The sequence below is a fragment of the Podarcis melisellensis genome (assembly GCF_964234715.1).
Source record: "Podarcis melisellensis genome assembly, chromosome: 1".
In the NCBI taxonomy this organism is placed as follows: Eukaryota; Metazoa; Chordata; class Lepidosauria; order Squamata; family Lacertidae; genus Podarcis; species Podarcis melisellensis.
Window position 1 is genome coordinate 100911796 of NC_138528.1, and position 26358 is coordinate 100938153.

The window sequence follows — 26358 nt, forward strand, 5'->3', positions numbered from 1 at the left end:
AAGCCGCATTGCCCTCCCTCTTCCCTCCACCACTTTTGTGTGGTTTTTAAACCCCGAATATAAGGATATTTTAAGCATTAACTGAGGGAGGGAGTCATATGGGCTGGGGGAGTTTCCTTAAGGCTTTTATTTTTTTCCTTCGAAGGTAAATCGAGTGTCAAATTATACCATCTACTCCTCTTGAGCGGGCATGGACAAAAGACTGAATGTAAAAAGTGGAAAGTGGAAATGAGAATACACTAGGTAAAGAAAGATCAGAGAGACATTTGTGGTGCTGTGGAGGACAGATAAGCTCTGGTTTCTGCCCTGTCCGTGTTATTTGGTCTCAGCATTATTGATAGGAAACATCAGTGTTTCACAAATTCCTTTTTTTTATTAATGGATTAATTTACTATTGCCCATTCCGTTGAAAACAGGTTTGTGCTGACACTTGAAACTAATGTGGAACTATTTCTCACCCAGACACTACATACTGTTAAAGAGGCGTGAAGAAGAAAGTATTGTTTACTAATATCTGTGCGACTTGCCTGATTCCAGTACTCCTGGGGGATATTTTACAGATTTTAAAGTGAAGAAAACAATGCTCCAAGGCAATTTGCTTAGTAGTCGGTCAATTGCTTTACTATTGACCTTTTAAACTGGGTCCTTAATATGTTCTTATGAATTGAATTTTGCCACTGTTTGTACAGAAGCCAAATGACGTGTATGTTCCTAAATACATACATCCCTTTACTGGAGGATCTACTAAGGAAGACCTAGATACACTAGTATTGAAATCTGATTTTACTCTTATGGACACTACTTTCCAAATATGTTCTTACAGAAAATTTTAATAAAGTGAAAGAGGGATTTTCATATTTGGAGGACCTGGAAAGCTGGATATATAGAATAACTTCATATCATTTCTAGCTATTTGGAAAATGGGAGCTGCTACAAAGTTGGTGTTTGCTGTTTTTCTTATCTCTTGTTCTTCAGGTAAGTGCACAGTATATAGTTTTCTTCTCAGCTTAGCTTTCAGTATTCTAATATTACCTTGCATTATCATTTGTTAAATTAAAATGTGGATTATTATTTTTTGTACTTTTTTGTCAACAGCAGTGATACTACAGTGTGTGTGTTGTTTGGAATACCACAACTGTGCTTTACTGCTACTGATGTTTTACAGACTACCAGTGCGCAAGCTAATAATTTGTAGTGTTAGCCATTCCTTCATGTTTGTCAGCATTATAGTAACTTAACAGTATTGGTTTTAATATTCACAGCTTTCTCTTTTGAAAATTTATTAGTAGCTTCTTAAACAAATATGAAAAATATAGAATTGGAAAGTTGTGTTGAATGGTCTTAAATGAGAGGTATAAACTTTAAAATACTTTTCACACAGTAGGTTTTAGGTTTTCTTAATCCTTTAATATCCACCTAGTAAGTAGTGTGTGCTAAAGTAAATGGTAAACCTCAACTTCTTCAACAAAATGCTCATAGGAACAATGCATTACTGGGTAGCAAGCAGTGGTTGAAAGAATTGCTTCATGCACAGCACTTTGACTAGTTAGTAATGGATTGGATGGCTATTCTTGGTTTTCCCTTACTAAATGTGCATGCTATAGTTGTATTTTAGTTTCCTAGGTGCATGCATTCAGTGTCGAAAAGAGAAATAGATTTTATAATTGACATATTTGGTTATGATTTTACTTTGATTTACATTGTTATCTAGCTCTTGCTCTCCAGCAGTTTTGTAATGTGTGTGAGTTTTTGCTGAATGGTACACTTTCTTGTGGTTATTAAATGGATACAGTCTAGTCTTGTGTCTGTAATGTTATTGATCTGTTCCGTGTGGGCTGACTGTGCTGTGAAATGGCGATCAGTGCTAGAGACTGAAGAGATTGTGAATTTTATGTAAAGGCAAAATAGCTAAATGAATAACACAAGTTTGGCATAAACTGTTACATCAAATGAAAAGTTACAATACATTTTAAAGAAGTGATTGTAAATATTTCTGAAATTCCATTTGAAAATGTTGCTTAGAATATTCCGTTTCTTAACATTTTGCTTATAGATACAATACTTCAGATAGAATCTGTTTACATTTTCATGCTCCAGTTTGCATTTTATCAGCTATAATAAAGGTCTGCTTTTTTCTCTTCTATAAATCGTTTAGCATCATTCCAAGGGGGAAGCACAGGATGCTCTTAGATAACCTCACATTTTGAACTGATTCTGCTTACCTTTACCTGAAAGCAGGTTCTAGATTCTTGGTTGCTTAGTGTTTCAGACCTACCTAAGTCAGAGAAACATTTGATTCAAAAGGCCATCCACTCAGTTCTCCCTAAGTGACTTTAGTTCATAGAATACTGTACATAGCAGTTACCATGCAGAAAAATGGTTTTTTTGGAAGGCATTTCTAAAAGATGTATGCAGGGTATAAGCTATGTACCTAGCAGCTCACATTAATGCACTCATTTTAAAGCAAGAAGTGCAACAGATTTAACTTCTGTAACTGAAATTATGGATGTGTCTTGCACTCTAGAAAAGCATTTAGACTGGCCATTTAAATATGCTTACAACACAGTGGACTTATGTTTTTCATGTTTGTTTTTCTGTGAAGGATAGGCATGAGTGAATATAATTTACTGAAACACAAAGTTGGGGAAACTATTGAATATTACTAAAAAGCCACTACATCTGAATGGATGGCCTACTCTGCCTTTTTGCTGTCTTCAAACATATTGACTAGTGTTGCCCAAAACACTTGGTCCTTTAATGCTGGGGCTTTTAATTTCTCTTGTAAGGACATAGCTTGTAGAAATTGATACTGGTTTAGAAAAAACACCTTTCATATATTTGTAACCCCTCCCTGTTGGATATGGTGCTGTTTTCTGAAGAAATAATTTACTGTCTTTTAATAAATATAGTTAATATGGAATGGTTTCTTCTTTTGCACCAAATGAAAAATTGCATTTAAAATTAATTAAAGAAGTGGTGGAAAGTTATTTTCTTGAAACATACTGTGGTTTACTTCTGAGTAAATGCAATTTTGAGAATGCAAAGGGGTGAGCTTACAACCTCATCTTCTTAAGAATACAGTAATTACCCAATGTAAAACCAGTAGCCTTCTCTTTTACATTCTGTAGAATGTTTAATGCAGTTTAAATCTGTTTTAAAACATATCCACAGAGTTGAGAAAGTAGTAAAAGTATATAGGCATCTCATGCCTCCATAGAAGAGACATCTCTGGAAAATTAATGTTGAGAGAATGACTTCAGCAATCTTAGCCTCTTAGCTAGTAACAGTGTTAGTAATGATGTGGAAGAGTGCCTTATCTTGTAGTTGAAGTGGTGTGAATATCTGTAAATTCATTCAGGACTTTTAGGTATGTTGCAGCAGCAGCTCTACTGCCATACAAGTATATGGTGAAAAATTACAAAATCTGGCCCCAAATGCATGTTTGAGTCCTGGGTCTGAAAAGGTTAGGACTACGGTGTGTGCTTATTGTAGACTGCATTTTTACAAGGCATTTGTACTAAGTGCCTAGTCCAAATTTTGAAGGAGGCAAAACTTTAAAATAGTTTTCTAGGTTTGTTGTTGTTTAACAGAAGGTCACTTATAAGAGCTTTAGCCTTCCTGTTTTGTAGGTTACCCATCACCAGGACATGTAACCAGTTTACACATGCTAGTTCTACTTAAGAAAGTGTCCTGGTACCATGCTAAAACCATGCTAATTCTACTTAAGACTTGGTATGAATCTGTGGGCTCTCGTGAGATTGTGAGCACTTAGCTTCTTTCTGGTTGTTGTTGTTCTGCTGCTGTTATAAGCCATGGTTTGGCTTAGTGTGCCTCCTGAGCCTGGTTTAGCTAGCTCACTGTTTAGCTTTCATGGACAAACCACAAGCCAAGCTGTAAATCCTAGTGCAAACCGTGGTTACAGTTCCTAGTTGGTTTGGAGAGACCTAACCACAAGTCTGGATTCCACGAGCCAGTGATGAGGCAAGTTCTTGAGAATACCTTTTGTCTAGAGAGGATGCAAGATGAAGTTAGGGAGAAATTGCTTTCTTCTACTGTATTGCATAGTCTTAATACACAGTGTATATATATTTTAAAGAATATGTTTTCCCCCCATGTACAGTATTACAGAAATTTGAATTTTAAAACACATCTTTAGAGTCAAGCTACAGCCAAAGAAAATGAGTCAAGATATTTAATTAGAATATAGAAAATGAAGCAACTTGCCTTTTCCATACCTTAAAAATAATTAAGGTATCAACAGTGATATAGCATAAATGTGGCTATCATTAAATTGTTTCTATAAGCATACTCGTGTAACTGTCTATTACTAGTAGATTATCATAAAAAAGTATAGCTATTTAGTTCAAGCACTGGCTAATGTGCATCTAATAAAACTGAACTGTTATGTATATCAAGGAAGAGTAAATAGTACAGTTTTGATAATACTCCACAATCCCAGCCAAATATCACAAAACATTTGGTAGTTCTCAAATATAATAACCAATGGTTGCCTAATGCAGCACTTGTACTGTATACTGAAAGTATTTTTGTAAATTGTTGTTTTTATAATAGTACTCAAAGTTCACAGGTTTCATAGTTGCTGCTGAACTGTCAAACCTTGAGTGTTCATCACTGGTGTAACTTTTGCTCTTTTGTGTCTGTCAACAAACACTGAAGTTTTGGTTTTTTTATGAGGTTACTGCATGGCTATACTGCAGCTGTAAGGGAAACCACCATGATATGAGATTTGTTTTAACAGCTTTGGGATTCAGATTTCAGCTTGTTTAAATTGCTTGAGTAACTGAAACGATTGTCCTTGTTCATTATGCTTGCTAAGCTAAACAATTCTAACTAAAAATGTAACCTTAGCTTTGCAAATTCCCATAGAAACATTTGGGGTTTTCTAGCACACAAATTCATAAATCTGTATCTGTTTACAGATTTGTTGATCAGCAAGATGTGCCCCTTTTCTTGGTTGTTCTAAAATGCTTTACATGGGTATTTTACTGAGGTAAAAAGATTATGAAAATATTTTCCTAAGGTACTAGAAATAGGGGCTATGTGGCAGATGTCTAGTAGTCCACATTTCTATGTTATACTTTCAGTTGCCATGGTTTCTGGGAAAACTGCAAATTAAGCTTTGGTATAAAGAATTGCCCTAGGAAGGAATCGGTAGTTCTCCAAGGAAGCTCAAGATCTTCACAGATCCCTCACTGTTTACTGGTACCATCAAAGACATAAAATATGCTTGTCCTGGGTGGAATATATAGGAAGCTACATGTTCTGTCTCACGTGCTGATTGCCATTCCCAATAGTTTACTGGGGCTCTTCATAAATTTGACAAGTTTGCCTCCGTAAGGTCCACCTCCCAGGGAATTGCTAGGCATTGCAGCATTATTTGGTTGTAAACATCAAACAGTTCCTATTCTTGGTGTAGAGTGCAAGCCAAACCACTGACCCACTGTTAATGTGAGCTTGGATACAACAGAGAGTTTGGGTGCAACTTTAGCAGACTTCACTGGCAGGGAGCTCCTGCCACCATTGAAGTCCCCATTGTGGTGTCCATGCCAGTTGCAGCCAACACACCTTCCCCCCTCAAGTTGGGTGTTTCTGGGGGTAAGAGGGGATAGAGCTGAACCAGCCAGGGACCTGCTGGATCCTATGCTTGTCTTCCTACTGGTGGTGGGCCCTATCTAGGCCTCTTTGTTGTACCAAACTGGAGCTGGCTCAAAATGAGCAGCATTAGTCACTTCCTCACCGTCCACCTGGCTGCTGGTATGAGCTGCAGAGTTGGGCTGCTTTGATGGCAATGTTGCTCCATTCAGTGCCACTGTTACTGGCTGGGGGTTAGGATTGCTCTTTTAAGCTGATATCTTATGGGCACTTACCGGTAGCTGACAGTAAGCCACATTGAATACTGTGGGGTTATTTCTGAGTAAGTGTGTGTAGAATTGCACTGTTTTAGTGAAGTTTACTATGACAATAATTTACAATACCTTTTTGTGGTACTGTAACTTAGTGACTCCAAAATAGCAAGACAGATATAAAAAAAGCCAAACTTGCTGTGCTTTCAACTATGATTTGAACCAATCTAATTTTTGAAGGTGTTGAGCAGTTGGGTTGAATAGCATAATACTTGCATAGAATAAACACCAATTTCTCAAACTTGCTAAATGAAAATTAAAAATTCTCTTACCGTTTTCTTTTTGACACTGAGCAATTACAGTTATAATTATCAATTTTAAATATAAATTTTAGGAGGTTAATTTATACTGACTTTATAGATCAGCCTTCCCCAACCTTCTGTCATTCAGATGTATCAGACTCCAGCTTGTGCATCAGCCTCAGCCAGCTTGGCCAAAATGTACAGAGATGATGGGAGCTGCAATCATAAACATCCAGAGGGTCCAAGGTTGGGGAACGCTGTTCCAAATTATCATAACTATATAAATTAATGAAAGTACTTTAGCTTATGCTATTTCATTTGTGGCTTTATGTCTTAATGGAGTCTACATGAGACATATATAATGGCAAAAAGTACAGTATGCCTGTATTATTGTTTCAGAAGTACAAGGTTGAATTTTAACTTTGACCATGCTGCAGTAGAAACTTGAGCCACTATTAATTCCTCTTTATATTTCTCATTCAGAGTAATTAAAGTTTTCTTCTTTTTGGAGTTTTGGAGTTATTTAAACACTTCAGGAATATGTATATATCTCACATAGGCCATTTCATCAAACGTCTGCAGCAAACCCGGAAGTACCAGAACGGGTTACTTCTGGGTTTGCCGCACACACAGAAGCGCTAAATCGCACTTCGTGCATGCTCAGAGCAGCACTTTGTTGAGTGTCCCTTTCGTCCAGCATCCAGGGCTCCAGAACGGATCCCAGACACAAAAGGAGGTATGACTGTACTTAGAAATGAGAAATTCACTTCTCTTTTGTTTTAGCACCCATCGGAGAAAGCTATTATAGCCACTAGTGCTTCTGAGAACCAAAGTATCCAGACATGAGCCTGCAGTTTGCAGCAAATTTTGCTGACATTGCACAACTTTTGGAGCACTGCTTGGTAATGTTTTGGTATTCAGCCCTACATCTTAGTGTTTCATTGCATTTGTATACCACCCATCCTACTAAGTTGTCTAGGAAGTTTACAGAAAAAATAGAAAAAATAGAAAACAATTAACAATAGAAATCTAAAATAGCTAAAGCAATTTTAAAGCAGATGGTATAAAAGAATTCTTGCTTTTAATCACTTTTAAATATCCATTGAAACTCTTCCAAATAGTGTGTGGATTCCACACAGCTTGATTCCAAGGCGGGGTTTTGAAGAAATCTTGGCGTATTATGACCACTCTTAAAACACTTTGCAGATAAATTGCTTGTATCTGTTTTGACATGGTATCTACTCATAAAGAGTTGGAGCTTACTGTATCTTTTATTCCTTTCTTACCAGTCTTCTTTTAAAAAAAAAAAGATTCTTACCAGTTTATTTAGCCTAAGGTTATGGAAAGGATCTTGGAGAAGTGTGACTTACTACTTGTACATTAAACTTTCCCTTCCTGGCCCACTAGATCAATTAGAGTAGCTTTGACTGACTGTGTGAGAGGGATTATTATTGCATTGCTGAATGAAATTAGGATCCCCACTGCACAACCAACATGCTTTGAGTTGCTTTGTAAATAATCAATTACCAGACTAGGAAGATTTTTGCCCAGTTTCATATGTTCCCTACTTGAGGAAGCTGCCTTAGTATGTTACAGTGTCCTAGCTCTAGGTCTTCCTGGATGAGAGTAATAATAAAAAACCCTTTAAGGTGTTATGATTATGCTACTGCAACTGGGTGTCCAGAATGCAGCAATAACCTTTTTATCAATTTTGGCTGCCTCACTCGTAGTTACCTTTCTGGATTCATGCCTTGATAACATCCCTATAAGACAATTGTAAGATACTGTTCATGGGGCTGCTGTGATAATTTTACATATTACATATTACTTTGGTATTATACTATTTGCATTGATTACCACTTTGTTTCTGGCCAAATTAATAGTGCTGGTGCTGACCTTTTTAAGGCCCTAAACAGACTGGGAAGCAAATTATATTGAGGACAGAGTCCACTCACATCACGTATTTCGATGCTTAGGTCAAAGCTAGAAATCCCTTTTTTGTGTGTGACCCAGTATACAATGAGGAGGCATACGGTTTAGGTGTTTCTTGATCGTGAAACTGCATTTGTTGACAGGCCCAAAGGGGTCCACCTGGCACCATTTGGACTTCTGCCAAGTATTAGAAATGCAGTTCATTTTAGGGTATTTGAGGGAATACCTTTTACATTTAGTTCGAATTCTGCTTGTCTCGGTGTCTCACTTTTGTGTTGATCATTCTGTTTAACTTGTTTGTTTACTTGTTAGCAAACCTTAGTTCCTTTTCTAAAGACAAGTTTGGGATATACAAGTATTGTTAGCCTCTTGTGCTTTTAGTAAAGTTTTGTGGGGAGGGAACCCTAAGCTGTACAGGGTGGGTAAAACAATTTTTTAAAATAAGTTTTTTATTTAAAATGTTTTAAAATTAATTTCCCCCTAAAAATGAATCTTTGTTTAGATCATATATGAGTGCAATCTGTCTTGTCAGATGTTTAACTGTCTATTAAATACAAGTTAAAGGCTGTTTGTTCTGCCTAAATATTTATTTACTTGCATCATTTATTTCAAGAAACAAATATTTCCAGTGCAGCTTGCATGTAATACTAAAATACATTTTTTTAAACTGCAGTCGGCAGTACCAGTGTAAATAAGTCAACAAAAGCTTGCATTGTTTTACCAAGCCTACTTCGAATTGGGAGAAGAGTGGTTTTGTGCTTGGCATGGAAGAGATGAATTCCTTCCTATACCTATGTGCTTACTTTCCATGCTGGACATGGAGGAGGGAGTGAGCTCTCCATTTGCCCTTTGCCAGCCTGCTCACTAGTCTGCATGGAAGCCCATGCACCGGCCTTAATGCAATTCCTAGATGTCTATGGTTGCCAGGCTAACGCTTAAATAAAAGGCTCATCATGTTAATATACTTTAAAGCTCATTGGGATCTCTTCCCACAGGGAAGGTGGTAGATGGCTGTGGGAGGTGGAGGGAGAAAAGCCCAGCTAGAGTGGATTGGTGTTGAGTAAGGCAAAGTAAAATTAAGGAAAAGTTCAGCAGGAGCAGGCTCTGCAGCCATCTTCACCTCTTCCCTTGCATCTCTCAGTGCCCGCAAGAGCTGTCTCTTTTTGATCAACTATTATAAATAACCATTCATACCCTCTTTGAAGTGGAAGGTGACCAGTTGCACTCTGGTGAAAGTCATGAGCAGAATGCTATTCTCCTTTGCTGCTTGGAGTTGGGAGAGGGCGGTGGGTAGCTTAATGAAAACATTGGCACAGTGGTCTGGCTCACAATAAACCATAGCTTCTGCTTAAAAACCTGTGCTTTGTTTCCCAGCTTCTGCACTGGGGAGGAAACAAACCAGAGCCTGCCTTGCTGCATGTGAACCTAGGCTTGTGGTTTGTTTCTGCCAAACAAACTATCAGCACTAAGCCAAGAAGAAATATTGTTTGCTCCTCGTGGTTTGAAGAAAAACAAACCAGGGGTAGAATTCAGCTAACCTGTTGTACTTCAGTGATTACCTCTGGCACAATGGGACTCTCCACTCCATCCTGTATGTCCTGTGCCATACCCACATCTGCTCTGTATGGTTGGGAGAACCCCAGAGTAGGTTTAGGAGGCATGTAAGGAGAGGAGAGCAGAATAAGATTCTGTCAAGCCAGGAGAAACCTTGTACTTACAGAATCTTTGCCTTAGTATAGTAGGAGTGGCAGAGGAGCTGAGTGCAGACTTTTGAGCAGTTCACCAACATGCTAACTCATACATATTAAACCATTTTAAAAACTATGGTTTAATATATGGTCTGAACCACACCAAAGTAACAAGGCAAATTCAGCTAGAAGCAGTGCCTTCAATGTGGTGGCACCAGGTTTATGGAACTCCTTGCCTAGTGAGATTAGGCAGGTATCATCTGTGTTTTTGGCTCCAGCAGCAGCAGTTTAAAACTTGTTCTAGCAAGCATTTTCCTGAATGTGACCCATACTGTACGCTTTATGAACTTACGTGGCTTACACGGTATTTTGTTTTCATAGTGCTTTGTTTTATTTTGTATTTGCCCTAATGCATTGTATTCTGTACACAATATAGTTTTATATGATCACAAAGTATAAACATATAATGAATGAATAAAATAAGCTTGTGACCTGCAGGAAAGGGTTTGAAAATAAAACCCACTAATATCTTAATGACGTTATACATTTGGAATACTGGGTTGTCCTTTGATTTCTGTGGGATGCTAATTGCAAATAATCTATTAGGCGTACCTGGTAGTTTCAGAGTTAAAATAAACTTGGTTACCACTTGCAAGTATGTGAGGGAATCCATATGTCATTGATTTGTATTTGTAACTGGAGTCAGGAGTAATAAAACAGTGCATACAAAACTTTTAGATCAGTTTATCAGGAATGATTATCATACAGCTTTTTAATGGATTTACAAATTGTATTGTTTGTTTTACGCCGTGGACATATTTAGAGAAACAACACCTATAACTAACTAACTAAATAATCAAGCCAGTAATCAAGTAAAACAATTGAATTAATCTCTTTGCTGTGCATGTCAGATCAATACAAAAGGTAATATTCTTATTTATTGAGTGTGAGGCTGCAAGCTAAAGCGAAACTTACTAATTTTTACTTGCTGCAAACACAGACTTCAGGGTGGTGTCTTGTTTCATTTCTGGAGCTGGGGAATTTGGAAGTGTTTGTTTAAAATCTGTTTTGGTAGTGCATTTGATTACTCTGAATCATAATATTGCCTAAACAGAAAAAAGTCACTAGCATTTGGCATAATTTCTAGTGAAACTACTGAAGGGAAGAGGTAGATGTAAATATTGCAGGCAGGAGTATACTAACAATGCAGCACGAATGAGGAAACATTTAAGAACATGTAGAAACTGTCCCAACAGGAGTATTTTTTTAGCCTTGTTTGCTAGTAAGAAACATGTTAAGTTATAAAACTTTCAGTTTGCTTTACACAATGTGTTGTGATGCAAACCATCCAGAAAACCCATCTTGCTACATAGTTCATAGTGATACTGTGGAATTCCCTACTGCAAGATGTAATGATGACCACAAACTTAAGACAGTGGAATTAGACAAATACATGGAGGATAGGCTTCTCAGTGGTAACTTGTGATGATGACTATACTACTTCTAGGGCTGGAGCTGGCATACCTTTGTATGCTGGAGAGTGCTAGCATGCTGATGTCCTGCTTATAGGCTTCCCATAGCCATGTATTTGAAATTGGCTAGTCCTTAGATAGGTACTGTAGACCATTATTCTAATTCAGCAGGGCTCCTTTCTGTTCTTATCCATCCTTTATGCCACTAGGAATTTCATCCATTGTGCTCACTAGGGAAATCACACACACGCTCGCTCGCTCGCTCCATGGCTCTCTTGACCAACTACATTATTTCTGTGGCACCCCTGTGGGGCTCAGGAGCCCATTTATGTCACCCCTTGCCTGCAGAGCTTGCAGCCTCTCACCCTTTTTCAAACGCCCTCCCTTGTAGAATGTTTCCTTGGCCGCCTCTCTTCTCTTCTCTCCTCTCCCCTCTCCTTGGAAGCTCTCTGGGCAGCTGATGCTGCTGTCCTGGTCTCTGAGTCCCCACCCCAACCCCGAAGAGAGGTGCCTCTCAGAGGCACCATTCGCCTGCAGAGCTTATAGCCAGGGCTGCTGCAATAAATAGCTGTGCAAGCCTTTGAGAGGCAGAGACCTGAGAGGGCATCAGAGGAAGGGAGGGAAAGAAGGAAAGAGGGACCGAGGCCATTGTTGCCCGCAGCACCCCTGATCATCATTCAAGGTATCCCAGGGTGCCACAGCACACTGGTTCAAAACCACTGCCTGTTGCATGATTGCCAGTAAGATCAATTTAGGTTCACAGACCTGAGAATAAATTATCTTATCAGTGGTGGCTTCACAATTATGGAACATTCCTGTTGTGCAGACTTTACAATGGGCTAGAAGAAGAAGAAGAAGAAGAAGAAGAAGAAGAAGAAGAGTTTGGATTTGATATCCTGCCTTTCACTCCCTTTAAGGAGTCTCAAAGCGGCTAACAATCTCCTTTCCCTTCCTCCCCCACAACAAACACTCTGTGAGGTGAGTTGGGCTGAGAGACTTCAAAGAAGTGTGACTGGCCAAAGGTCACCCAGCAGCTGCATGTGGAGGAGCGGAGACGCGAACCCGGTTCCCCAGATTACAAGACTACCGCTCTCAACCACTACACCACGCTGGCTACACTATCTGTTAGAGTTTGAAAATAGTCTGATGCCAGTCGCATTTTGCGACTGGCAACAGACCTTTTGTGAGGCAGTACAGATGTCCAGGTGCCATTGTTGGGTATCTAACATCTCCATGTGGCTGCAATGCAACTCCAGTCAGTTGGTCTGCGGGGCACCAAAAGGCACCTCTTTGCTGTTGTAAGGAAAGGTAAAGGGACCCCTGACCATTAGGTCCAGTGACCGACTCTAGGGTTAAGTCTCGTGACCGACTCTAGGGTTGCGGCGCTCATCTCGCTTTATTGGCCAGGGGAGCTGGCATACAGCTTCCGGATCATGTGGCGAGCATGACTAAGCCACTTCTGGTGAACCAGAGCAGCGCACGGAAACACTGTTTACCTTTCCGCTGGAGTGGTACCTATTTATCTACTTACACTTTGACATGCTTTCGAACTGCTAGGTGGGCAGGAGCTGGGACCGAGCAACGGGAGCTCACCCCGTCGCGGGGATTCGAACCGCCAACCTTCTGATTGGCAAGTCCTAGGCTCTGTGGTTTAACCCACAGCGCCACCCGTGTCCCCCTTTGCTGTTGTACTTCCCTGCAAATCACCTGATTGGCGGGGTAGCGCGGCACCAGAAGACACACATCTTTTGGTGCTTTGGAAACATCTGAGGCAATGACCATCAAGCCCTGGTGGCGGTTGCCACTGGGGATGCTGCAGAGGAGAGGAACCGTTTGGGGCTGCTGCTTGGAGCCCCATCAGCGCTGCAAATGCGGAGCTGTTCGTTTGGCTGCTCCAACTTTTAAAACAGTTCCAACAGCTGCCACGGTTTGGTGTCGGTGTCTTGGCTTCAAAAACCCCCTCGCCCCACAAGGCAGCAGCAAGAGTGCATCCACTGTTAATCGCACAGTTAAAAGGTGTAATTAGTTATCTATATGCTGTTTTCCACTGGTTTTGCCAGCATTGTGTGTGCTGCACAAATACTGTACAAAAGAAAATATATATTTCAGTCCATAGCAAATAATGCACTTAGCTTTTTAAATCAAGCTTCTAGTTTTTTGTGTGTTTGTGTGTATGTGTGTGTGTGTGTGTGTGTGTGTAAAACGGATTGTGAAACCAAGCAGGAGGGTGCTTACTAGGAATTGTAGTGAGCAAGGTTACATCCTTTTGTGTAACTCATTGCTCCTGCCTGTGACTACCAAAGCAGCTTCAAATTCAGTTTTTCTTGGCAAAGATCATGGATCATTATGCCACAAAAGTGTAAACATGGCCTTGGGTATATAATTATCAAGAAAAAATTGCATAGGCCACCTTTTGAGGCATAGCTTGCTCATGGTTGATTACATAGCAGGAAAATACAATTTTTTAAAAAATCAGTATTAACAATCACTGTGATACTGGTCTGCCTTATCACAAGGATCACTGAAATGTGTGTTCTTTGAAGCCTCAACGTATATGTTAAGGATAGACAATACGTTAAGGAGTTTAAAAATAAGAGTAGAGTGTTTTGAAAACTGAAGCATGGTACCAATATTTTTATTGTAAACTCAAAATTAACCAACTATTAACAATTCTATTAAAATAGTAACAATGTGTCACTTATGTGGATTGCATATTAATGCATGCTTATCAAAAAAATAAAGTGTTGCTGATACCTGCTCCCCAAAGGTGAGTAGACATTCTGTTTTGGCACCCACAATCCAGGTTCCGAGAGCCACTTGATTCCTAGCTTTTCTATCCCAGTTTCTAACACAGGTTACAGCGTGGCTTTTCTGACTCTTAAGAGTGCTGTTTTCTTTCTGAGATTATGAGCTGGTTTAGTATGATAAGATGTTGCTTCTTAGTAACAATTAGGTTGGGGATCACCAACACGTGCATTTCCTTGACCCGTGGAGGGGATTTTCTGAATGTGATGTATGTATGCTCAGGTGTGCTGTGCACTTGGACAGAGAGAGCGGGAGAGATATTTGGCAAATGTGAAGTCTCTGAGAGAGTAGTGTGGCTAGGTTTTGCTGGTACTGGGGAATGTTTCTTGTTAGACAGCAACAGTGCATGATGTGTGCGTGCGCGCGTGCACAACCTTATGGCAAGCGTGAGGTTATGGCGAGGGGAGAAGCAAGGACTGTACTCTCTGATTTTGTTATGACATGCCCCCATGGCAGCTATTTTAAGACTGGCCCCCACATGTGCCTGCTGACCCAGAAAAGTTGGCAACTCCAGGGTAGCTCAGGGGTGGGGAACTTTTGATCCTCCAGATATTGCTGGGCTATAGCTCTCATCACCCCTGGCTGTTGGCTGTACTGGGTGAGATTGATGGGGGAATTAGAGTCTAATAATACCTAGAAGGCCACTGTTTTTGCTGCACTTGGCTTGGGGACTTTATGCTGGTGATGGGTATGGCCACCCACATTCATGCACATGAGACATGCAGCAGAAGTTTAAACCACTCCATCCAGTGATACAGTGTTACATGACCCCTTTTACCATTGCGGATTTGGGTGGTGCTGAACCTCTACTTGCTATTGATTGGAGTGCTCCTTCTGTTTCTGGAGTGTTCCAATCTGCTATTATGCGTATTGAGCATTCCAATGTTTTGCAAGCACTTGGGAAAATATCAGAAGATATTTGAACACTCTGATCTACTTTGATCAGTGGCAGATAGGAGGTATTTTGTTCAGTGCTGTTGGCCCTGGGCTAAGTTCTGCTACCCCAGCAAAAAAAGGCTTCGTGGGCTGGATCAGACTTGCAGTCCAGTTAGATCAGAAGTGGTGAATCACTTATTTGTATTGGAAAATATAAAGCACCAATGGGAAATTATTAAATCAGTGATTTCACTTGGCTGCTACAGCTTCAGGATGCATTTCAAATTGCCTTGATAACTCAGTCCACGCTGATCTTCTAGCAGATTCTCTTGTCTAGCAGCTTGTGGCTTTCAGTGTGAGGAACGGCTAGAGTACTCTTGGGGATATGGGAAGTTTGGACCATAGCCAGTGCCAAAGGAGATCGCAACCTCCCAACCTTTTCCCTTAGCAGTGTGCTACTGAATATGTGCAATTAACACTGTAAGGCAGTTCTGTTTATATTCCTCAGATGTTGGTTTTCTGTGTACTTTGTGCATCGGTTTTCAGCAGCTTATTGGATCTGTTACGTAGCGGTAGTGTGCCATCAGCAGTTTGACAAGTAACTTTAAATCTTACTGCCGTAACTAGAAAACCATGTTCTTTAAAAGCCAATGACCATTTTTTCAAACCGTTAACTTGGTTGAGATGTCAGGCCAAATCATGGTTTAAACTTCCAAATATAAAATGGAATTGTTTTGTCGGCTTTCTTCTTCCGTGCATTCAGTTTCGTAAGTTTGCTCCCTGCACCTCCAAGTGCAGTAGCTTCTGGAGTTGGAGTGATGGCTGTAACTTGCAGTCTGTCCATTTAGACATTGCATCGTGATAATTCGACATGGTTTGCAAACCTGGTTCTGACTGTAATAGGCCAATTGTCTTTATCTTTTAAAAAGTTCCTCCTGGTGTCGCCCTTGCTCAGATCTTTTACAGAGACTCCCCCTACATTAAGGTGGAAGTCGCCCCATAGTATGCCTTTTCCATCAGCAAATTTATTTAATTTACACAAAACTTTTCAAATAAAGTCAAGTCACTTTGAGTTTGGTTGCGTATAGGGATCTAGCAGTTTACATTATTATTAAAGGGACACTGAATGGTTAAAAAAAATACCATTCTTGTATTTCAGTATTGAATGGATTTTAAAGTTTATTCCTTTGCCAAAAATGACTGCTACCACCCTGTCCTTTACTTGAACCTGGTGCTGTCACTTGGTGTTGAAACCAATTACCACTGAAGATTTTACTTTCCCTAGGGGGTTTTAACAAGAGATACAAAGGCAATTTGTGGCTTGTATGTCTAGGCATTTCTTTTTTATAGGATCACTAATTCCCCTCATGTTCACTGTTACTGTTTCTAGTGTTAAAGACTAACCTGTAACCAGGATACCATTCTCCTTGAGATTTGGTTAAAGTCACAAGTTAAATCTTGTCAACAGTATCTGGAGGATCTAGGATGTAGCTGCTTTGTGTGCTGTAGTGGAGGTCTCCTCTGTTGTTATGCGTGAGATGTTTGCTGGATCTTTTGCTCCAGTTTGCATCCTCCCAACATCCACTGGAAAATTCAGCATTCTCTTCTTCCATTGCCGCCTCTTGTTGTCATCCCAGAAGTAGGTTGATTCCAAGAGTGTTGCGGAGATCTGTTGCTTCCAGTCTGTTTGTTGATGTGAGGCGTGTTGATCCTCTCATGGCAATAAGATGTTAGAGGAAGCCCCAGCGATATTTAACTCCAGCTTCTTGCAGTTTAATCATGCAAGCACATAGATTTTTCCTCCCCCCCCCCCCGTGTTTCAGAAGCCAGATCCTGCATCACCATAACTGGACTGCTTTTATAAGTTATGGATATTAGGTTCCTTGGTTTTTTACATCCTTCCTCCTCCTTCCTGTATCAGGCAAAGCAGACAGTTACATGACAGGGGGAGGGGAGGTGTCTCCCCTAGTTTGAGTCTAAGTGCTCTGTGTTCCAGTTCAGAATAATCAACAGAGGTTATGAGGTCTGGAAGCAGTGATTTAAGCATGAGGCAAATATTGTGCAGGATCTTTCTGTTCTACTCTCTCTACAAAAAAAAATGAAAACGTAAATTAATTCTCCTGTTTTGATTTTTCTGTATCTTCAAGCTTGTTGAATGTATCTTCATTTTCTTTTTGTAATTGTTTGATCATGTCTTAGATTTGGCTTAATTATTTTGTTGCTGTAGTTGTTTCTGTTAAACAATCAAGCCACATGTTAAATTCTGCCAGTGTTGTTTTCAGTGGAAGCATTAGTTCATTCTACGTATTTTTAATAAGCTCCTTTATTACTTCTTCTGCTGCAAGTTCATCTCCTCAGATATTGTTACCATTTTCTTTCTCCAGTGAGAAAGAGGCATCTTTTGAAGGCAGTACCATCTTGGCTGAGGCCTGCATTAGTGTCGCAGTTGAAGTGAGCCTTCTATCTCAGAAAGAATTGATTAAATCAAGAACTCTACCTCTTATCTGTGCCCCCCCCCCATAATTGGGAATCAAAAGTGGCTATATAAGAAGCATAATGTAGCTTAGTTGGTTAAAGCATGGTGCTGATAACACCAAGGTCACAGGTTCGATCCCCATAAGGGACAGCTGCATATTTCTGCATTGAAGGAGGTTTGAACTAGGTGATCCTCAGGGGTACCTTCAATCTCTGATCTCACAGGATGATATTTAAAGGCAAAATGACCCCCTCTTGAATGCATTAAGACTGCCAAATTGCAGGCAGATTCCCTCCAGAGCTCTTTGCTCAAAACTTTAAGGTTTTAAAAGTATCTAGCTTTTTTATCTTCTGTCAGAATTGGGTGCAATTTTCAGGCATGTTTGTCCCTTCTGAGGTAGTGAAGCCTACTGGCTTTCGGAATGTTAGCTGGAGTGATTCTTTGCAAGGGAAGACTTCTCTCTTTTTTTGGAAGATGAATAAAATAGAAAACACTTCACCTCCCTATATGTTCTGCGGACAGTCTGAGAAGTGGTAATATGAGGCAGGTGCCCTTGAGTAAGTGCATGGTAGTAGTCTTACCAATAAGCAACACAACTGGGAGCTCCTTTAAGGGACAAGCAGGTTTAGCTGATTTAAGGGGGAAGTAGAAGTCTGAGAGGGAGAACGGAGGAATGTTTAGAAACTTTGAACAAGCGATGTAAAACCAGGGCAGGGAAACAATTCTCAATTAAAAAAAACCTAAACATATGTATCAGCAGGATGGTGGGCGGACTCTGAGAAGTTTGCACAAACAAGGAAAAGGAATAGAACTGAATGAAAAGCAAATAATTATAGTAGGTGTTTGTTGGGAAAAAGGAAGGATTTGAATAAAGAGGAACAAATAAATAATATGACTTGTCCAACAATTGAACTAAGGGAGAGAGAATATGCAATGACCATATAATGTGAGCCCTCTTAAAGTTTTCAGAATATCTAAGCAAAGACATATGGGGGAGGGAAGAACGAATAGTGGTTTGAAAACAAGTTGATTGTTGAAGTATGGATTTTTAATTGTTAGGAAATGGCAAGTGATTGGGAAGGAGTTCAACATCCCTTCACTATGATTGGAGTGCCCTGGGAAAATAATCCCATGCCTGCCAATCAAAACAAAATATTTCCCCAAACACTTCTCCACTGAAACTCATGGTGTTGGCTTTAGTTGTTAAAAAATAGGTAGGTTGATGCATTTTAAAGACCTTACCTTAAAAACTAACTTTCAAATTTCTATTGATTTCAGTTCAGGGTTCAAAATTAGCAGCGCGCCAGGTGCATTTTGTGCCTAAATACCCTCCATTTGTGAGCACCTCAGAAAGTCTGGGTGCCATTTTTTTGCACCTGGCTGACACCCAAGGATTACTGAAATGTGTGTGCTATGAAGCCTCAAAGTATCTTTTAAGGATAGACAGTATGTTAAGGAGTTTCACAATAAAGAGTAGAGTGTTTTGAAAACTGAAGTATGGTACCAATATTTTTATTGTAAACACCAAATTAAACATGTAGTAACAATTTCTGCTTAAAAATGTGATATTAACAATGTGTCGCATATGTGAATTGCACTCTAGTTCATGCTTATCAAAATAATAAATAAAAAGTCTTGCCAAACACCCCCCCCCCCTCCTATGGAGAATAGACATTCTGTTTTGGCTCTCACAACCCAGGTCCCAGAAGTCATTTGGCTCCTAGCTTTTCTATCCCAGTTTCTAACACTGGTATCAGGATGTTTGTAGCAGTAATTTATCCATGTTGAGAACTAGTATGGTATTATTTCATTCATCTTCAGTTTTTAAATTGATGGTGAGCTAAAGAGTATTTATGGAACCAATACCAATAATGTTTCATTGTTTGTAGGAGAGATGCCAAGGTATGCCTCTGCTTTGAAATAGTGCTGATTAAGTAATACTGGAGAACTAGATTATTCATAATCTTGTATAGATGAACAATTCTGTTGTCCTTTGGCAGTGATGGTTTATAAGCAGAGGGGTTGGGGAGATCGTGGTGGTTTTATCCCACTTTTTGATAAAAAGTTCAGTGCAGCAAACATGGGTAATCATGCTTTCCTAAGAACATTGTGAGGATAAACTAGGTTGAGAAGATACAATTGGTGACTCACAGAATTTCTGCAGAGTTCTGTCTACAAGCTTCAGATTTGTCTTAGAGTAGTAGGCAGACTGAAAGTATGTTACATATGCTTTGGTTACTCCCGGTTTGGATTACTGAAGTGTACTCAGCTAGGTACAATTAGACCTAGTTAGAAACCTTATGATGACTAGAGTTTAGACAGTGGCCTGCCTTTTTAAAAAATCAAAATCTGATCCTAATATCACCTTGTCTCCCAGTTTCTTGCCAAGCTCTATTTAGACTATTGTTTGTTCCCTCCCAGGATTATTACTTTCTATAATATTTTAGTTAATTTGGAAGACACCTGGAAAAAATAGTTACCAGGTTCTGCAAATGCTGTTAAATGTTTTGTACAAATATGCACTACCAAAATGTAGACCAAAAAATGGCAAAGGGTCCTTGAGCTCAATGTCTTTATAGTATTGCTTTATAGATAATTTGAAAAGATTAATATTTCTCTTTAAAGATGAACTCATTGCATTGTCATAGTGTACTTTATATTCACCACAGTGATCTTCAGTACAAATCAGTTGTTAGTACTGGTGCCAATACTGAGTAATCTCCACTTCAAAAATGTGGGTTTCTTTCAGAAACCATTTAGGCAGCATAAAATATTGTCTAGGACGCTCTTAAGCATCACATGCTGCTGAGAGAGACCTTCCTATACCAGGGGTGGGGAATTTGTGACTTTTACGGGATACTATCTCCCTATAGCCCTTGACAATATTGCCAGTGGGCAGGGATTGTTAAGGGAGATGTAGTCCAGCAACATTTGGAGGGCTACAATTAGTAATATACAGTAATCCTATTGCTGGAAAGCATCCATAATATACCCATCCCTCCTGCCATTTTAAGCTTAAACCTATCAGACAAGAAATCCTGTTGCGTATCTCCCATATAACATCTGGTTGGGTTTCAGGAATACCATTGATGTGAATAAAATAAAGTGTTTCCTTGCTCTAATTATCCCAGTGTATAAGGAGAGATGTGGGTTTTGTTGTTTACCTTGTTTTTTATGAGGAACAAGCTGTCTCCTATCACAGGAACATACATAGTTTCTTTGTACCAAATCAGACCATTAATCCTGATAGCTCCCATTGTATACTGTCCGGCAGTGACTCTCCAACATTTCAGGTCTTTCTGTGTGATACCAGGGATTGAACCTGGGTCCTTGTTGCATGCAAAATGTTTTCTGCAACTAAGCTGATTCTAGGCTGTTTTCACTTTCTTTACTATCATCTTCATGCTCCTCCCATTATACACCAGACAGCTCTCTTTATTATTGTTCTTCAGAGAATTCACTCTCCCTTCAAACTTGCTAGTGAACTTGTAGCTGTAGCATACCTGTAGCCCTTTCCTTACATGAGTAAGGATGAGCGAGCCCCTTGCTGTTCAAATGTAACATGAAGTTTATATGCTTTTAGCTAATGCATAGACATTTCTACTCTTAAATTGTGTCGTGTGTGTTGCAGCCTTCTTCCTGGATTAGTTCATTATATTTAAAAAAGAAACCAAAATGACACATACTGACCATATTTATCCTAAGCTATCTACTCTAGGGTTTTTCTATATAATGTATTGCAGTTAGTGTGCAAAATACAAAGAGTTTAGGTACATGTTTTAAGTATAAACTCTCTTCAAACAAGTATTCTCATTTTTAAAAGAACATGTTAGAATCATCTTTGTGTGATCCACAAACTATCCAGTAAGCTATAGCTTTGTATTAGACAGTACATGTGACTCCTCACTTATGTGGGAGTTACATTCCAGGGTCACGCATGCAAGTAGTTTGTGTGCAAGTGGGGAGTTGCCTGTAATAGAGAAAACATTATACTAGGGGTGTTCAGAATGCTTTGCTATTCATTAAGAAATTGACAAAGGATTAAAATAAAATTTGTTTAATTGCCATAAATTTCAGTGCATTTATTCTGCTTGTCTTTCAAGCTGGTAATGCCTGCCAAATTTCAAGTGTTTGATTATGAGCCCAATCTACTGCTGCCTTGTCTGTGCTTCATTGTCAGCAAATTGTCTTCATACCTGGGATTTAAAATATCAAAATAGGTAGTAATTGCTAAGGGCTTTAAAGGGATTATAAGATGCATGCTCAAGGCCCCACTCCTTAATAGTGAGGTGTGCATGTGTGTGTTGTCAAGGAAGAGCCAAACAGTCTCCAAGGATCTCCTGAGGTGATGGCTGTGAGCCAGTTATTGGGAAGAACTGCCTTGAGTTGAATTTAACCTCTGGAAACAGAATGCCAGTGTTAGAAAAACAGGAGTGGAACTGTTCCAAAAACTTCTTTGATTAATCAATCCTTTGTTATGTGAAGTTCTAGGGAACCCATCTTGCAGTCACTTTTTGTATGAAAATAATGGATGGTTACGAATGAACCCCCCCCCTTTTCAGAGTTTTGCCATCTTTTTTAGACAATTTGGGATAGTTTGTAATAGCACCAGTTGTTTCAGGGTTGATTGCAGTTGGGGTTGGCTATATCCTGGGTCATGAAGAGAATTTCAGCTGTGCTTAAACTCTTGAAACATTGTTTAATATGGGATACACAATGAGTACACCAATTTAGCCCTTCATCTATTTGTTTAGGATTATGGCCTTCAAAGGCCACTGTTCACCCTTCCATGAATAATTCACCTTGATCTGCTCATGTACCACCCATTTGGCTCGGGTTGGTTCTAAGGAGACCCCCAGGACAGTGTACATGGAGAGGCGGGCGTTCATTCTGTCTGGCAAGCTTAAATCCTTGCGCAGAAGGAAAGTTTATAATAGTTTGACATTGAATTCCACCCTTAGTCTAAATATGGTATTTTAATAATTTTATTTACACACCTTTTATGCTCACCTTAAGCTGAACAATAGCTTATATTTGTTGCATTGTATTCATTCTCTGTAAAGTTACAAAATATATTGAACACCCTTTGTGTATATATGAATAGTAAAACCATGATACACCAAATTAGTGTTGTGGTATCTTCACCACTGGAATTGATCCACCAGTGGAGTGTTGTTCTGGCATATTTGGAGTTCTGTTGGGAGTATCTGTCATGCCTGCAATGTATCTTGTATTCTGCTGATGAAGCGGGGCTCCCACCAGATCCCAAGAGCCTCTCAACCAGCACTCAAGGATAGGATTGTGCCTAAAGTGTGTGTGTTTGTGTTACGACTGCCTAAGCCAAACTTTATTCCTACATAGTTTAAGAAGTGTTATTTTGTTATTGTTGGACCTTAAATAAACTATATTCATGTTCATTTGACTGGTGTGCTTTTATAAGAACTTCATTATAAATAACCGGTTATAGAGTGTACTAGCTGGCATTTGTAGTTTCCCTTTTTAGATTATATTGATGACATACATCTATTTTAACTGAAAGTTGTTTCCATTGGCTTAGATGGCAATGCATTGTGGACTAAAGGGGAGTAATGTGTGTTGCAGATGTTTTCTGTTCCAGGAGCTTTTTCTGAAGTATACCAGTCTAAGAAAAAAATAGGTTTGATTATTCATTAAAACTATGCGGTCTCCTACTTTGTGCAATCAAACTTATGCAATCCGGCTTCCTCTTCTGCAGTTCGCACACCCTTCCACATCTGCTCAAGATCTTTGGGGGGGGGCATGCTGTGGAGAGAAGGAAGGTGACGTTTTATGCATGAGATAAAGCATGTTTGGTGGCATAGGCAGCGGCTGTTTTAGGCGCATCCAATATGTGTGGGACCACACGGAACCAAAAAGTGCCCTGAAAAGTCATAAGAAAGTCAAAAAAGGGGGCAGAATGGGGTGGGACAGCATTACGCAGGCTCCCCTCATATGTTTGGGGGGTCTGAAATGTAACCCACACAACAGTTGGTCGTTGCCTGTAGATGGATATTTTTCAATTACATTTGACAATGTGCTCAAATTCTAAAACTTTTATTCACATCTATTTTTAGTAATAGAAATGCACACAGCTGTTAAAATCTGCCATAGTGTAAAAAATGAAAAAAACAAAAACAAAACAGCAACACTGTTTTTACAGCATTCATAAATACATTCTTTATCTAGAGAACAAACATATGGTAATGCTGTTGTATTAATTGCTTTTATAGGGATGAGAAATAAAAAGCAAGCATCTTTGGGTTGGGCTAAATATCTCAAAACATCATAGATAAATTTGATGCTTGCTTATATTAATTGACTTAATGGATATTTAATAGCATTCATTTTAGACTTGGTTGGCTTGTTAACTTTTTTTCTCTTAGATATAACCCCTTGTATGTTTTTAAATAAATCTGCAGTGCAAACACTACTTAATGTTTTCAGTACTATTTTGTAGAAAATTTGCCATTACTTGTTTTGTTGCCAAAGTTGTCATTATTTATATTAATAACTTTATCATTTTCTGGGGGACGTTTCCCATTCTGCACTCAAGATCCAAATTGGGTTTGCAGATAGCTGCTATTGATGTGCCTCTTTGACTTGATGTGTTGGGCCCAATCTTACACTTCTAGGGTTGGTCCTCTGATCCCTACCCCCTGGAAATAGGTTTATAACAATTCTTGAAATATCCAGATTTAAGCATATGTTTTATAAACAACCATGCAGCTTGATGTATGGAACTCCTCAGTTTGTTTCCCCCTTCTGAAGGCGTCTTCGGAAGATATTGAAGGAAAAAGAAAATATGGGGGGAAATTCTCAACATCCATGGTAACCCACAAGAGATTACTTGGATTGTGTTACAATAGCCCGCCCTTCTAGTCATTTTTAAAGTTCTGAAAGTCCCTTATTAAGCAGGCAAATATATGTGGAGGTTCTCAAGTCTAAAGAAGAGTTGTTAAACAGAAATTCTGTTGAAATTAAACTAGGCTGCAATGTGAACAAACTTGTAAACTGATATAAAGACACAAGAGATAATTCAAGATGTGTAGCATAGGGCAAGAGTTGATCAAGAATGTTTAGAGCTGAAACAAGAAGGTGAATAAGAATGTCTGAATGGATATAAGAGATGATTTGGAAGGGAGCAAAAAACAAACGACATACCTAACTGTCAGTAAGAAAAATAATAACCAAGCATTGAGATAAGATGGTGTAGAAGGGATATGGCAGTGGAGACTTAAAATGATGGCAGAATAGAGAAAATCTACCAATGGGATAAGATCAAGAATTTGACTTGACTAATGAGTACAACACCTCGACATTGTACCTCCTCTAAGGGCAGCTATATGCATTGGATTTGTATCTGATCTCAACCCCACCCCCCTGCAATCTGTGGTATATACTGCAGTAGGTAGGTGAGATTGGCTTACCTGCTGCTCACAAGCAGAAAGAAAGTCATCATTGGATACGACCCAAAACACAACTTAAGCTGTTGTGAATGCATAGATGACTTTCACCATGCAGATCCACTTGGAGAGGAGGACAAGAAAGCATTTGGCCCATGACCTCAAGCTCAAAGGACACATTATAAGTAGACACTTGTGGGGTTGTGGTGGCTTATTGTTGAGTGGTTGTGGTTTTGGCATTTGGTGGGTTTTCCAACTTGTTTTTATGTATATTGGGCCAAATTAGAGCTGCAAATTTAAACAGATTAGATTTGTGATTTAGTAAAAGACAAAACATTTTGCTTAACTGGTAAAGATTTTGTCAGACGCTTAAAAACATTTGGAAAGTAGTCAAATTATTCCCACTCCTCCCTTTCCTTATTTTTTGTGTTTTCATTTTTTTAAAAATCATTGCTAGTAAGAGTGGAGGCTGGTCCATCAGGGCAACCAGGGCTTAGCCCTACTTACTGAAATGTTTTTCAGTTTTTAAAGAATTTTCCCAAATCTCAAAGCCCATACTCTTTATTCTGTACACCATTCCACAATCCGTTTGAAATTTGAGAGGCTCCTCCTAAAGACATTTCTGGCCAATCTAGTCTCTGTACCACTCAGCCAATCTCAACCCAAAATTATTGCTGTGGCCATGAGGACCCACTCAACTGTTCTAGGCAGAAAAAACCTTGGTAATGAATTTGTATCTTATCAGAGCTACTGGCTCCTGGTCCTGGTTGTGAAGTTTCCTGCTCTCTCTTGTTGTCATGATGGCAACTGTATGATGTATATACCCTTAACAGGTCTATCCTTTTGTTAGACCTGGGAACTCAGTACTTCTGTTCTGAGCATGCTGAGCAAGGCCACACCTCCACACAACTAAAAGTACATTCTTTGTAGCTAGCCAGGGGAAAGGTGTGGTTACTAGTTCAGGCATGTTGTTTTTGATCAAGACTTGTTAAGAGACAGCAATGGTGCACACAGTGCGAGTCTTTCTACACTATCTATTTTTTACTTAATCATTTGAGCTTATTTTTTGAATGGGTCAGATGAGAACTCATTGTGCAAAGCAAATACGTATTATGGGAACATGGATCGCACCCTGCCTGTACAACTCAACCAGTCAAGCCTCTCCCAGCACATAATCACACACCCGATTTGCTCAGGACCTTCATGTAGAGCCCAATCTGGGCCTGAATATGTCCCAGACCTCTTGTTTATTTTTAGGAGTTTTCATGTTTCCAAACCTATCCTCCTACCCCAATTCAAGAATAGGAACAAGCAGGCTGGAGAAAAACATTTTATTTGTAGTATACTTTTAACAGTGTTCTGTTTATCCATTCTTTCCTCCAAGAAGTTCAAGGTGGAAAATGAATATTCTTTTTCCCCTTTATCCTTAGAACAAACTGTTGAAGTAGGTTAGCCTGATGGAGAGTAGCTGTCCCAAGGTCACAGAGTGAGCTTCATGACTAAGTTGTGATTTTAATACTGA

At 39.3% G+C, this 26358-nt stretch overlaps 2 protein-coding genes across 3 annotated transcripts in view; both read left to right on the forward strand.

Moving 5' to 3' along the window:
- Window positions 1-6: 6 nt before the first annotated feature.
- ACVR2A (activin A receptor type 2A) overlaps window positions 7-26358 on the forward strand; it is a 52841-nt gene continuing 26489 nt past the window's right edge. For both annotated transcript variants that reach the window (XM_081929127.1, XM_081929128.1), the window contains exon 1: window positions 7-975. In XM_081929127.1, coding sequence (XP_081785253.1) covers window positions 921-975 — 55 coding nt within the window. In that variant the 5' untranslated portion in view covers window positions 7-920. The remainder of the gene's footprint in view (window positions 976-26358) is intronic.
- The window catches only part of KIF5C (kinesin family member 5C), a 316620-nt gene continuing 308433 nt past the window's right edge, over window positions 18172-26358 (forward strand). Inside the window, exon 1 of the mRNA XM_081928835.1 lies at window positions 18172-18183. The gene's annotated coding sequence lies outside the window, so the exon portion shown is untranslated. The remainder of the gene's footprint in view (window positions 18184-26358) is intronic.